Below are 15,841 nucleotides of genomic sequence, written 5' to 3'. Positions count from 1 at the left end.
GACCGTGCTAAAAATTACACAGTTTGTGAGTTGGCGACAAAATTGCTGTTGACTGCATTTGTTACATGTAATACCATGTTCAAAAAAGATATCGAAAAATTGTTTGTGTTGTTTTGAAACTTGTATACAATGGCCTTATTTTAAGTTATGTGTATATTACACCCGCAACATTTGGGTTTCATTGCTATAGAATCAATTCTCGTGTTATTGGTTATGTACAGGCACCTACATCAGTATGACGGCAGTTTTTCCTTGAATATATATGTAATAAATGTAAACATGATGAATAAAAAGTAAGTCAAAAGTATGGACAGTCATAGGAATGCACACAATAAGCGATACATTATTTTTTTCTTTAAAATACATGAAAAATGATATACTAGTAAATGATATAGTCAAAATGAACCAGAATGACTCTATGAATTAGGCAAACATCCGAAAAAATATGGTAGAAACATTAAAATTTAATATCACAACACAAATAATGCAAAATTTCTAAGCGAGATTCGAACCCTTTCTTCATAACCATCATTTATTAGAAGTTTTGTGCTCTTTTTTTATCATCACGTAGTTCTGTGCTCTAATGATTGAGCCACGGCGATCCTTATCCATACATTTTTTATTAAGGAGCTATACCGATGTTACAATTTTTTCTCTAAAAAATATGTGATAAGGACACACCAAACCAATTTCATTTTTGAAGGAAAAAGTAGTATGAATTACAACAGTCATAAAAAAAACATATAACTTTTTTTTGGTTTGAAATGTCCTTCTGGGGGGATTCCCTTGTTTTCCCCACCTAAAAACACCCGAAATTCCGCATATTGGACTTTCATCCTTTTTGAGGGTTAAATCAACTATTGATCACACATATCATAATATATGTAAATCGAGATATTGATCAAAAAGCATTTTTGTTTTTTGTTTTTATAGTAAATTTTATTCTGTCGGCACTTTATGAAATTGGCCCTTCTGTGAAAAAAAAATCCCGACAAATTGGCCCTACCTTTTTCCTGTTAACAAAACTTTGAATTTTTCGAAAAACTAAGGATTTTCTTATTCAAGGCATATATTACCTTAGCCGTATTTGGCACAACTTTTTGGAATTTTTTTTATCATCAATGCTCTTCAATTTTTTTCTTGTTTGGCTTTGTAAATATTTTTGATTTGAGCGTCACTGATGAGTCTTATATAGACGAAACGCGCGTCTGGCGTACCAAATTATAATTCTGGTACCTTTGCTAACTATTTACACATTCCACATTTCCATTCTCAATTTTGAAGAATGTTTAATTGAAATGAAAACTAAATCCTTTAATTTGAGTGAAAAACTACTGCTTCAGTAGTACCATGTGCTGCCAGTTGTGAAAGATAATGCAAAATGTTTCAAAGCACCTTTAAAGTACACTTAGACAGAGAGCTCAATCTAGTGAAACACTTTGTTATGCTGGTCACATGTAACTGGAAACATCACTGTCTGTTACCAAACTGCACCGATATCCTAATAAAAATATGCAAGTTAATTCTAGCAAATGTACATGTAGAAGTAGAATTAAATGGAAGTAAATAAGCTGTTTATTGAAATAAATGTAGAATATGATTGTCTATTTACCACAGATGCCCCTGCTTGCGAAAAAAAACATGAGCAAACTTCCAAATATAGAAGCAGGATTCACGTACTTTTGACTGTTTTGTGACCATTAGCATTGTGTATAAGTTTCAAAACACTTGGTTGAGGCAAATTAAAGAGAAAGACGGAAACAACAGATTTATCATTTTTCCTATCTTAAGGCTCTGTGTTGACATTTGTATCATTGGTACTAGTACCACATCTTCTTACATCTAATAACTCATGACCAGTGACGCCATCCAATATCGAACTTGATAGATCTGTGTTATGGGGTAATAAGCATTACGTAAAAGATTTAAGTCAAACTAATTAAAGAGAACGGAAACAAAAAAATCAGCATTTTCCATGTTTTTAAAGGGACCTGATAGCTCATGAACAGTAAAAGTGACGCTACCAAATTTCAAATTTGATTTTGTGTTGTGTGGTAATAAGCATTGGCCAGGTTAGGGGGTGGTGGGGATCCCGCAACATGCTCAGCCCCGCCTTATTCGGTATGTATGTGACTGTCGCAGGTCAGGAGCCTGTAATTCAGTTGTTGTTGTTTTTTTTAAATGTGTTACATATTTGTTTTTCGTTCATTTTTTGTACATAAATTTGTCCGTTTCTTTTCTCGTTTGACTTTTTTACATTGTCATTTCGGTGCCCTTTATAGCTGACTATGGAGAAAGGAGCATAATTCAGAATTCTGGATAAACTAATCACAAATCCTTTGTATAATGATGTTTGCACATAATGATCAAGTATTTTAAATAGGTTATAGTGAATTAAAAAAGAAGTTATTCTGGACAGATGGACAGACAGGCTGATTCCTATTTACCCCCATTTTACGGTATTGACTTTGCTCATTGCGAAGGCCGTATTGTGACCTATAGTTGTTAATTTCTGTGTCATCTGGTCTCTTGTGGAGAGTTTTCAGTGGCACTTATGCCACATTAGGTGGCGGTGGAGATCCCGCTAACAAGTTTAACCCCACCTTATTCTGTATGTATGTGCCTGTTCCAAGTCAGGAGCCTGTAATTCAGTGATTGTCGTTTGTTGATGTGTTACATATTTGTTTTTCGTGCATTTTTTTGGACATAAATTAGGCCGTTAGTTTTCTCGTCTGAAATGTTTTACATTGTCATTTCGGATTCTTTTATAGCTGACTATGCGGTATGGACTTTGCTTTCTAATGGTCATAATGGTGTTATTTAAATCCTTTTGGCTGTAACCATGGCAACAATCTGCATTTCTTAAAATCATATGCATTTCTGCTCGTTTTTCAATAAAATTTTTAAAAAAAATCATCATTGACAACGTTGCAACATTCTCAACTTGTGCTATCGTCAATGTCAACGATGTAGACAAGAGTAAGCAACGATATCGTCAACGTTGTACAATATTGTGTCGACATTGTCTCCTTTGCAATGTCGACAATTTCAGTTTTACTTTGTAAACTGGACATCGAGTTCTCTCTAGATTTGTCAACTTATTTAAAGCTGTATGTTCATGGTGCCACATGCATGGACCTGTTGTAGTTTGACTTTCACATTTTATTCTTACCAAGGATAAAAGTGAGAGAGAAAAAAAACGACGAAAAGCAGGTGTTAATAAAAAAAGACATTTTAATAACTTAGAGAGGTAGTTGATAATAAATTACACATCTTTTTACTGTCCTTTAATACAACACAGTGACATGAAAAATGAACGAATTCTTTCTGTTACTTTTTTCTTCTTTTCTTCTCTTTGATCATCAACTTTAACATTAATATTGATATCTGTTTGTGTTTCCTTACTTTCTTTTGTCTTGTCTTCTTTCTCTTCTTCTTTCTTTTCAATATCGATATCATTTATCAATATTTTGATTTGTACTTCTTCCTTTTCTTCAAATTCGATATTATTTGTAAATATTTCAATTTCTTCATTTTGTTGCTTCTTGTCCTCTTTATAAAAGTCTGGCTTTTTTTCTTCTTTCTTCTCTGACTCTTTCTTTATGAAACTTTTCCTTAATACAGCATTTGGTCTTTCCTTAGAATTGATCGTGTTTTGGGGTTTTTCCTTCGTTTCGACTTTAACTTTTTCATTTTCTTTTGTTTTCACTCCTGTAAGATATGATACCATTTATATGATGTTTTAACATACGGGACCTTTTCAAACTGTAGTGAAGTCACTTGTACGTGTATATAGCATTTTGTTAATTTTCAGCAAAAATGTAACTTGTTTGAAAAATGCAGATACACACTACGAGTTGTGTTAAAAAAGATTTTCCAGGCTTTTAATTTAGTAAACCAGACGCACGATGCGTCTACGAAAGACTCGAAGATTCACAAGTTACACGCGAATCAACGTAGTAGGGAGGATAAATTAAATACGAAGTTAAGGAGCGAATGAAAGTAAAAAGACGTACCAAAGATATTTATAAGCACCTCCGGTAATCTAAGTATTTTACGTTTTCAAAGATTTTAAATCCGAGAATATTGTAATGTCAACTTTTTCCCTACACTGAAAACTGAATCGAATGTAGAGAAGAAAAAAGGTAATTTAACCCAAATAAATACCTCTCTCTAATTTTCTTCTCTCTCTCCAATCCATCTTTGTCATCTGTTCTCTCTTGAGTTCTTTTTTCCACTGAACTTTGACCTCCCGAGAATAGTTTTCAATCTTTGTGTCTATCATTTCGAATTGTTTCTTTATCATCTTTTCTTTCTCTCTCGCTCTCTTCTGCCTTCTTTTTTCTTCCTTCCTTATTTCTCTTTTCTTTTTAGGTTTGTCTTTAGCGTTCTGCTCTTCTGGATTCTATGATTTAAAAGTATAGCGCCATTTAATTATGTCCATAAATCTCAGATCAAAATATGAATCTGATGTGAAATGAGCATCAGTAAAACAGGTCATTATAATTTTACCAAAAAGGGTCTTAATATATGGCCTTCAATATGAGTTCATTTGGGATTATAGAATAGAGAATAATGGGTAAAAAGAGCAGTTTAAAGGGCCAAACATGCATAAAGAATAGAGTATGTGGTTAAAAAGAGTAAAGAATACTGGTGTTCTAAGATAAAAGAATAAATAACCAAAAAATAAAGAATATAGAAAAATGTCTTAAATAATGAGGTGCTTAAATATAAATAGTAGAGAATACGGATAAAAATGAATAAAGGAAACAGAAAAATCGAGTGAACAGACTCATCTTGTAGTCCTATATCCGAACCTTCTTCCCGGATTTTTTGTATTCTTTTTCCGGGAATGTTTTTTTATTTTCTTTGATCGCGGATTTTTTTTAAAATCTTACAAAGTTCGCATATTAAGCATGTAAATAGGTCTTACCTGATAAACATATCCTTCCGCATGCTTAAACGGGTTTTCTGCGATCTTCTGCTGGTATATCTTTGTAATAACAAGTCCTTCAAAAAATTTTTTTTAGGTAAAATGAGTTGTTAAAATTTTAAAAATGAATCTTTAACATATACATAAACTTAACACAAAGTCAAATTAAATAGTGCAAAAACATTTAATCGTCTTGAAATGATTTATGTTTCAAATGCAATTAAAAAACAGGCATAATCAGTAAAATCGTAAAAAGTTAGTTTAAATAATTCAGTTATAAGTTATCATTTGCTTAACGGTCAGTGGCAAATATTTCATGCATATTCAGGACAAACGATGGATTTGAGATTTTTTTTTTTAAATCCGTTACCTGTTTTTGTCTGCTCTTCTTCTGCTATCCTATCATTCTCTCTATATTTCCATTCTTGTAAGATCCTCATTTTGTTCTCTTCATTTTCACTATTCAAATTATCCGTGTCTTCTAATGGAAAAAGAAAGAACACTTAACAATTAACATCAAGATCGGTTTTACAGGACAACAATGACCTTGGTCAAATTAATAAAGAAGAGAAGAATTTTCGTGAATTAGGCATTTTTTATTCATCGCAATATGCGCCATTTTTGTTCCTGCTTGACAGGATGATAACACAAACTAAAGGATACGTACTAGATAATTATAATGCATGCACAACAAGAGAAAAACTATACAATACCTTCATGTATATTAAAGAAGTTTTGGTTGTGTTAATTTCTATAGTAGTTGTTTTTAATTTTACTATTTTTATCCCGTTTTGTATTTCAGTTTTGCTTTGAGTCTCTCAGGCTTTTTATTCTCCACCTCATATTTTACATACCCAGTTCCTTCTTTAAAGCTTTCCGTTTGTCAGTCCCTATGTTTTCCCACTCCTCAAGTAAACACTCAAAAACAGCTTCGCTTAGAATCGCATCGTAAAAGTACAAAACATGTTGCTCTCTTTTGTCTTGGTCTGCCATCTTAATATTTTGTCTATAAGAAAGAAAAAAAACTGTTTGTAGTACTAGTATTCTAGCATACTCCATTGTAAAAGTGTATGTTGCTTGTAAATGTCACAAAAATATACCAATAAGGAGATGTGGTACTAATATTTTTTTCTAATGAAACAATTATCTAAATGACAAGAATGTCTTCAACAATGAGCAAACCCAATACCGTATAGCCAGATATAAAAGTAACCGACAAATAAAATGTAAAACTATTCAAACGAGATAACGCAACAAATAATCTACAACACCAGAGACATTTACATGTTATACTATTATCATACGCCGAAACAAACCAATAAACGAAAGGTAAATATGACAGACAAAAGTCACATGATCCAACGGTAGTCACAACCACAAAATTACAGACACGTGACTATCGATAAGGCCGAAACAAACCATTAACGAAAAGCAAATATGGCAGACAAGTCACATGATCCAACGGTAGTCACAACCAAAAGATTACAGGCTCTTGACTTTGGGAAGGCACACAAATAATGCGTTTGTATTAGATATGGTTTTGAGCTCTGTACCATCCCTATCTTTTAACAGTGGTGATCGAAACAGCACAACATAAGAACAAATTGCGAAAACACATGTATCTTGTTCATTACAGGCTCTTGACTTTGGTAAGGCACACAAGGTTATGGTTTTGAGCTCTGTACAATCTCCTATCCAAGAACAGTTGTGATCAAAACAGTACAACACAAGAACGAATTGTAAAAATACATGTATCTTGTTCAGTCACGTGTCTATCGATAAGATATCAATGTTGACCTCTATGTTTTTGTATCGTTGTGTTGTTGTCTCCGACGTTGACTTTTTCTCCTCACCTTTTTCCCATTCAATTGTATATAAAAGTTTGTTTCTTGTTACGGCAATAAAACAAGTTAAACACATATTGAGTAAGTAAGTTAGTATCTATTTGTTATAGTGACATGTATATCATTACATACATTTATACAAGTACATGTATATACGTAGCAATTTGATATTTACACCCGGCCCTATTGGACCTATATGTTACTTTAGCAAAATTATATCATATTCAAAAACGTAAAAGTTTACAAAATAAAAATACAGAATTAGGCTTCATTTTTTTTTTCTATGAAGGAATACTGAATTTATACACATTTTGCAGTTGGAATTTGATAGCGTAGCAGTAAACGAATAAGTCTTTCGCTATCTTCACTAAAATCTTCTAATGCGACCATAGGTAGAAATGTTTTCAGTGAGTTTATTTCAGCATGAACAGTTTAACAGAAAATGTCTTTCATCTTCGAGCTCATGTTTTTCACGCAGTACACATATTCGGTCCAGCGACATTTCTTTAAAGAATAAAAAACACAACGACTTTTTTTGTTTAAACAATTAAAATAACTTACCTTATTAGAAGTCTAAGAATTCGTCCTGTCGACATCAGCAAAACTTCGACGTTGTCAGCGGTAATGGTTATGACGTTATTGACAATAAAATTCCTCTGCGCATGCAGTCGTTTACTTCAACTATAACGTTGCTACAATAATTTCATCAAAGAAGCAATTTCGGCAAGGTTACCAAGACATTTGATATATAACTTAAGACTCCATTTTTTTAGATGTTAATTAATTATTGACCGATATTCGAATTCTATGACAACATGTCTTTTGTGTAACCGCTTAAATCAGTCACGGTTAATCAATTTCTTTTTCGTTATACAAAAAAATACGGACATCGCACTAAAAATATACTAGTAAATTCTGTTCGTTGTAATGTATGGTCAAACGTAAAAAAATGTTACCAATTCAGCAATGTACCCATTTTAGTTATGTATGTGAAGTTAACAGCCGGTTCTTTATTCGATGTTCAATATCCAACCGGCTGCTAGCAGACTTCTTATTAACCATCGAGGTGACCTCCACTGACTATCCACAGTCATGTAACCAGATATAAATATAAATATAGATAGGTAAAACGTGCAATTGGAATTTTCTAACTAGTGATTTTCTAGGTCTGTTTGATTACATATTATAGACTATAAAATATTTATTTTAATCATAGTTTTACCTGTAATATAATGAATGAGTTTTTGTGGATTGAATCATATTGACATTCTTTTCCTTTTGATAGCTGGAAACGTCAAATGTATGCGTAACCCATCCATAGTATAAGGAGTTAAATTGGTAATATGATTGTTTCAGTCAGGTCGAATTATTCACTTGGAAGTGAACAATTTACATGTACCAGCGATGTTTCAAATTGGTTTTTTTTTCTTTTTCTTTGTTTTTTTTTATTTATCTTAGTTAAAACTGAACCAAACTAGCTGTAAAAAGTGAATTATTATTTTATCATTTAACTTTCATTAATGATGGGACAAAGAAAAACATGTTTTGATTTTTCAATTTATCTCGTAGCTAATTTCCCTTTAGAATTGACATTCTCAAACGTTAACGTTAGCGATGTTTGTGTCTGGCTGTGTCAAAAAAACAACTTTAAATCTTAAAAGGGGGGAGGTTAAGAGGGTCCTGATGTCCTGATAAAGGTCCGACCCCCCCTCCACCTCAATCTTAATTGTGTTAGAACCAATAAGTTCAATTTTTGATAAAAATTATGATAAAGTAAACATTATTATTTTTATTATTGGTTGAAATATTTTGTTGAAAATAACCAATGTGCCAATTTATTAAGCGGAAATCAACGATCTACTAGTCCTATAATATAAGACTCTGAAGGTTCATATCATTTACATTCAACGTTTTTTATCGGATGTTTTTTTTTTACTATCAATGTTGAACTTCAGAGTTTTATAAAATTTGTACTTTTTTCTCGTAGCAAAAATTTAAATTAATAATCTAGTCCTATAATATAGATACGGAAGCCGATAAGGGCCATTCAAAAAAAAAAATATTATGTCGTAATTACGACATAGCATGTCGTAATTTCGACATAACATGTCGTTATAACGACATCGCTATGTCGTAATTTCGACATAACATGTCGTTTTAACGACATCGCTATGTCGTATTTTCGACATAACATGTCGTAATAACGACATACACTATGTCGTTTTAACGACATAGCTATGTCGTAATAACGACATCGCTATATATTTAAAAGAATATGTATTATGATTGCCAAGAGACTAAATGACACAGAAATTAACTATAGGTCATCATAATGCCCCCAATAATTAGAAAAGTCCCCGCATAGTCAGCTATAAAAGAGGGACGGTCGAAAGATACCAGAGGGAGAGTCCCCGAAATGCTGTGTGGCAGACAGTGTTATTAATTAATTATTAGCTCCCTTGGTAAAACTCCAAATTTCATATTTAATGTATTTCATTGTTAAATAATTACATGAAGAGTAATAAGTATATAGTTGTTAATTGCATAGCTTTTGCTATTTGAATTCATTGGTTAAAAATATTTATTTATATTGTAAAGTTTAATTTTTGCATCGTTGCAAAATCTCTGGTACCTTCTTTGGTTACCTTCTGTAAGAAACTTATATATTTTATAGATCCCATTGAAGTTAAACCGACCGTGCAAGGGCTGTATAGCCAGTCAAGGTCGTTAAAAACTTCCATTTGTGTGAAGTTAAACAAAGTTCCGGTCGTGGAAGGACTATATAGCCAGTCAAGGTCAATATAAACTTCTATTTGTTTCAGTCCTACCAAGGCAAGCCAAGCTGTCCAACTCCCTGTAAATAAGCGCAAACTACATGGCTTCTTGTAATAAGGGTGAACTGAAGTATTGATTGCTCTATATCTCCTTTCTAACGGTTGGCACGATGTTCCTACAACCCTTAGGATTTAAAACAGAATCTTCAAAATTTCATCCGCAAAACAAAATAAAAATGTTAGAAAACACGAACCAATATTAAAACAAAATCAATATATGTTTTAAATTATGTTTTTACAGCTCTTCATCATTTAGTAAGTAATACCTAGTTTATTTGAGGATCAAAATAACAAAGCTATGTGAAAAAAAACGAATGTCCAACGTTACATTTATGAAAAACTGTTTTAACTCTTATGTAAAGTGATCCTATTTCTTATTCTCTGATCTTTTTTATTCTTGGCAGGAACAGCGACATGTGTCGGTTCTTTGTGGCGTTAAAGCCGTTATTTTGACAAATTTCATTTGACTCGGTGGCTGCATATTAAGCTGGAATAAGAAAAATGTCCAACGACGTATTTCGTTAACTCAACGACTGAAAGTGAATTTTATAAGTAGATATAGCAGAAAATGAATAACAAGAGTAAGACACTAATAATATCTAACAAAAGTACAAATATTTGCCTCATTGTTCGTGAGTTCAAATATTGCTGATTCAATAAAATCTTCTCTTCACAGTCGTTTTTCTAACGGTAGCCATTTTGTCCAAGTTGATATTTCATTTTCAAAGCAGTTAACGCGTATTTTTTGTAATTGATCAAAACAAAAGTTAGATACACGAAGAGTAAAAAATACCAAGATTCTTTTCTTATTAACTACATATTTGGGTCTTCAAGGAATAAAATGATTCCACGCATTACAAAACGGTAGCCAATTTGTCCAAACGTCTGAAAACGTCTAAAATCCGAAAGACGCTAATTTCCGACGTTACATGTGCTAAAGTTTCAATTAAATGTTCATGATAATTAACAACAAATCGTGTTATGAAATTTGGAAAAAGAGGTTGATGATTGCTGCCGAAAAAAAGAATAGTGCATGTTGCTATAGACTCCGCCCGGGGACATAGGTTCGACACAGGTTACATTTTGCGATTTTTATTAATCGTTTATAGCTTTTAACGATTTATTCAATATCTAGAATGGGGAAATGGGGAAATGGGGAAAAAATCACATGATCTTCGTCCAACTTTTGCAAAGACGAATTGGAGACACCAAGACAGTCCTCTAAATGTAAAATGCGAATTGAAATTTATGTTGCGGAAGTACTCTGAAATAGACAATTTAAAGTCGTCACTTCAGTAAGGTGCAATCACCAAACTGAATAATAAAAGACTTAATACCAGTTCACGGAATGTTTTAATTCGCGATTTGTCCTGCTATTCATGTTATAACTGTCGTGATGAAAGTAATTCCTGTACTATCGAAGCCGGAACTTTTCGTCAATATAAACTTGTGCATGAAATGGAGGTAATTGAAAGACGAATCCCAAACAACGACGAAAACTGTTTCATCGAATTAATAAACACCCGGGATTATATTAGCCATTTTCGCGGACGATCCAGGAGTAGATTACTATATTTTAAAATGTATATCAGAAGTTGAACACTATAGATGACTTGGGAAATAATTCTCAAGCCAAGGTTCAAGTAATTGAAGGGGTGTATTTCGACAACTTGTGTGCCAGGGAAAATACAATTCTATTCAAATTTAACCAAGGGTAAAAATGTCCGATTTACTTGCAGTGTCAGATATATTTGAATTGGAGTTAAATTAAGATATAGAAATTTTACAATGACAGATGATATGCACCTTAAAAGTTAAACATCCATTGATAAAAGTTTTGTACATCTATTTTTTTTTATTGAAAACCGTATAAATGTACTTCCTCCCATCTTTCCTTCCTACATTACTTGCGACAGTTCTGCATTTTTTGTTGAAATAACTTAAAGGATAAACATTATTAAATCGAATCATTTCCACAACTTGAGGTAACTTATGATAAAATGACATCACAAAACGAACAGAACCAGAATCAACCAACATATAAAAAACCGAATAAAACTTGCAAAAATTAATCGAAGTCAAAAACCCTCTTCGACGCCGCATTTTAAGGGCATACGATACAGTTTTGATCCTGTATTTACAGTTTGATGAAAAGGATTAGGTTCAGTAAGACCCCTTTTTGGCCCCAAAATAGAGCAGTTTTACAAAATTGTGAAAATGTAATCTTTTAGCTATTTATTGGAAAGAAGAATGCTTCTGCTACATAAATATGGGCTGTTATCGACAATATAATGCATATATATCGGGTACTAGCATCATAAAGTCATGCTAAATTACTGAAATCTTCACAATATCAGCATTTTAGTTAAATTTTAAACGGTTTCCGTCTTAAATGAAAGTGGCCGCATTTGTGTTCATTCATAATATTGAGATGTAAGTTGTAGTTGGTGATAATACATAACATATATAAAGGTTGAGGATGAACACGGATGCGGCCACTTTCATTTTTGACAAAAACCAACAGAAAAGTGACGTTTTTTGGCATATTTGATAGATTTTTCATATTTAAACTTATATCGGAGCGTTTGTAATGACTAAATCAGTTAAAATTTTTCACATAAACTAATTGAATCAATTGAAATAGACACTTAAGTGATTAAAAAGTGTCCAAAATCTTCCGATAGATGAACCTGAAATTTGAGGCCAAAATCGGTCCTTACCGGACCTACTCCTTTCCATATAGGCTAGTTTTTGCCTGCTAAAATCAAATATGTAATAAAAAAATATACCTTCATGTGCTACTTTTTGAGTTAAATCAGGTCGAAATTTTGTATATTTGCTCAAAATTCGGATTTGTGACCGTATTTTCCCTTTCGAATGAAAGCCATAACTGTTTGGTTTTAAAAGATAAACACAAATTGTTTTTTGTTAGATAATTTGTAATTTTTGTATTTTAGTAAGTATCCTAAAAAATTATGCATTTTTATTCAGAAATAACTCATATTTATCAAATGGTCATGAATTAAGAAAAAAAAATTTTTAAGAAAAATTTTTTTGCTGTATATTTATCAAAATTAATAAAATTCCTCTATTTACAGTTTTACAAAATTTGGTCAACATAATCTTCCTGCAAAATGAAAAAAAATGTCGTTTTGAAAAATAGGGGTCCATGCACTCGTTTTCAAATTAAATAAGTTTGAATGATAAAAAATAGTCGAAAAATGCATCTTTTCCCGAAATGTCATAGTTTGACGTCGCGAAAATAACATTTTACGTTAGCAACGTCATTACCTCCCCTGTAACTGTATCGTATGCCCTTAAGTGTAACGTGGTGTTGTAGGAACATCGTGCCCAACGTTTGAAAGTAGAAATAGAGCAATCAATACTTCAATTCACCCTTATTACAAGAAGCCATGTAGTTTGCGCTTATTGATTGGAATGTGGAAAGCTGAGTTTGCCTTGGTAGGACTGAATGTCAGTCCACTTATAGTTCCACATATTATTCTTCCACAATATGGTATTTAACGTCCTTGACTGGCTATGTAGCCTTTCGCGATACGAAGGTAGCTGAATAAACTTCAATAGGTTCTATAAAATATATAAGTTTCTCACAGAAGGAAACCAAAGAAGGTAACCAAAGATTTTGCGACGATGCAAATATTAAATTTTACAATATAAATAAATATCTTTAACCAATGGATTCAAATAGCAAAAGCTATGCAATTAACAAATATATACTTATTAAGCTTCATATAAATTATTTAACAATGAAATACATTAAATATGAAATTTGGAGTTTTACCAAGGGAGCTAATAATTTATAAATAACACTGTCTGTCACACAGTATTTCGGGGACTCTCCTCTGGTATCTTTCGTCCCTCTTTTATAGCTGACTATGCGGGGGCTTTTTCTAATTATTGAGGGCATTATGATGACCTATAGTTGTTAATTTCTGTGTCATTTAGTCTCTTGGCAATCATAATACATATTCTTTTATATATATGGCGATGTCGTTATTACGACATAGTGATGTCGTTATTACGACATGTTATGTCGAAATTACGACATAGCGATGTCGTTATAACGACATGTTATGTCGAAATTACGACATGCTATGTCGTAATTACGACATAAAATATTTTTTTTGAATGGCCCTTATCGGCTTCCGTATATAGACTCTGAAGGTTCATATCATTTACATTCAACGTTTTTTATCGGATATTTTTTTTTTACTATCAATATTGAACTTCTGAGTCTTATATTATAGGACTTAACGATCTACCAGATAAAACCTGACAACTGTAAATTCACTTATTTTCGTGGATATTTAATTATAGATAATGTGTTGAACATCAAAATTTGTGGTTTACATGAAACCACGAAATCAACGAAAAATTAAGTTGGTATCCAACGAATGATTTTGAATTAAAAGGCTATATATAAATAAACTGTAGTGTTGTCAAATCGTACAGTTTTTACCTAACCAGTTACTCGGATAATCGTTCGACCGATTAACCGGTTAACCGGTAGTTTAAGCTGATGTTTGAAGGCCTTATTTTTAGTACTCTACAAATGTACGTTTTCATAGTACAAGTTGAAGTTGGTCCTTTGGTATTATAAGGATTCCTCGACTTTTGATAATCCAATACAACGTATCTACTATGGCGTTTGTAATAACTTCAGATTAAAAAAAACTTCTTGATTTCATCGAATTGAAAATGTTGGAAATCAACGATTCTTTCATTTTCTCTTGATGCCTCAGAAAATAATTTGAAATGCTTAAGTGTGTTACTCGTACCATCAAGTATACATGGTATATATAAGTACAGGTTGTTTTACATGTAACTTCAAACTTGCAGCAATCAATATATTATATACTGTGCAATTGTCGATTTGATCCACGACGATAATTTTTAAATAGAACCGAATTATTTAATGATTTCATTACACATGTATGTCAAATCTGTTAAATTTGAAAAAAAAAGTCCGGTTAGCCGGATAGCATTTTTGGTATTCGGTATTCGGTCCGACAACACTAAAATATAGACATTACAAGAAGAAAGAATACAACCAAGTGCAGTTAAACAGAATTCAACAATAAAAAAATGTAAATCAAGAGATGACTGAAGATTCACAAATATGATGAACAAATGGGTCAACCAAAGATAATAGGAAACAATAATGGCTGATATTATTCAACAGAGTTTTTGAGAGTCAGATTAAAAAAAATTGTTATATAACCGCTTTTAATTCATTCGAAAACCCTTATAATATAAATCAAAATTTAAGGTATTGATGTTCATGTGATATTTCTGCAGTTCAGTGATTACTATGATAGTATGTCAAAATCATATCATTGTGCAATCTGTTACTAGTAATAAGCGTATATTTGTTGCGTTATATATATTAACAATGATTTAAGGATTGTCACAGTTAGCTCCCTTTATTTCATGCCATTTAATATTTTTTGTGCATACAAAATGTAAGACATATTTTAGCTAACTGAACATAAAAAGGGTCAAGAATATAAAAAAAAAAATGATATGCAAATGAAAACAAAAAAGTTGGTTCTTCATACAGGTATATATATTGCAAATTTTAAAATGTTAAAAGACCGGTGAAGTATGACATTTTCACTGCGATATTAAGGCAGCAACCATTTGATTTTCTGGGGGGGGGGCTATGGTTTTTTTTGGAAAAAAAAGTTTGTTTCCAGGTTTTGGTGAAAAAAATAATTTGTTTTGGACCCTGAGAAAAAAAAATTGTTTGTTTCACCCTCAGCTGCCACTATATGTAATGCTAAAATTGAAAGAAAAAAATTGTTTTCGGTTTGTCGCTAAAAAAATAGATTGTTCTTCGCCGAAGGCGAAAAAAAAAATTTGCACAGAAAAAAAAACCATAGCCCCCCCCAGAAAATCAAATGGTTGCTGCCTAAGCATAGATTTTCTCATTCAGTTAGATGATGAACGTCTTACTACTATAAATGACAGAAACCAATCCTAGCCGTACATTAGACGTACTTGGCGTACTCGCGTTAACATATACTCCAAAACCCATTGTACAGGTCGAGAACTCTAGATTTTCTGACGTCAGAATATATTTGCATAGTAATTTCCAAAACACAAGGCCAATGTGGCCTTGAAAAACTGACCAATCGATTCAATGAACTATAGTGCATTGTGGGCTACTACGAGTAAACTACTACTTAAAACACGTGGAATTAGTGGGA

The 15,841-nt window shown here is 32.2% G+C and overlaps 1 protein-coding gene across 1 annotated transcript; it reads right to left on the bottom strand.

Moving 5' to 3' along the window:
- Positions 1-3,277: 3,277 nt before the first annotated feature.
- Positions 3,278-7,415, bottom strand: LOC143053759 (uncharacterized). Its single transcript, XM_076226537.1, has 6 exons — positions 7,339-7,415; positions 5,788-5,939; positions 5,304-5,414; positions 4,934-5,010; positions 4,168-4,405; positions 3,278-3,711 (listed from the first exon to the last, which is right to left on the bottom strand). The coding sequence occupies exons 1-6, from the start codon at positions 7,371-7,373 to the stop codon at positions 3,278-3,280; spliced, it is 1,047 nt and encodes a 348-aa protein (XP_076082652.1). The 5' UTR covers positions 7,374-7,415.
- Positions 7,416-15,841: the final 8,426 nt, after the last annotated feature.

Source organism: Mytilus galloprovincialis, chromosome 12, assembly GCF_965363235.1.
Source record: "Mytilus galloprovincialis chromosome 12, xbMytGall1.hap1.1, whole genome shotgun sequence".
Taxonomy (NCBI): domain Eukaryota; kingdom Metazoa; phylum Mollusca; class Bivalvia; order Mytilida; family Mytilidae; genus Mytilus; species Mytilus galloprovincialis.
The sequence above is the reverse complement of the archived record's forward strand: the minus strand, read 5'-3'. Positions and strand labels throughout refer to the sequence as shown.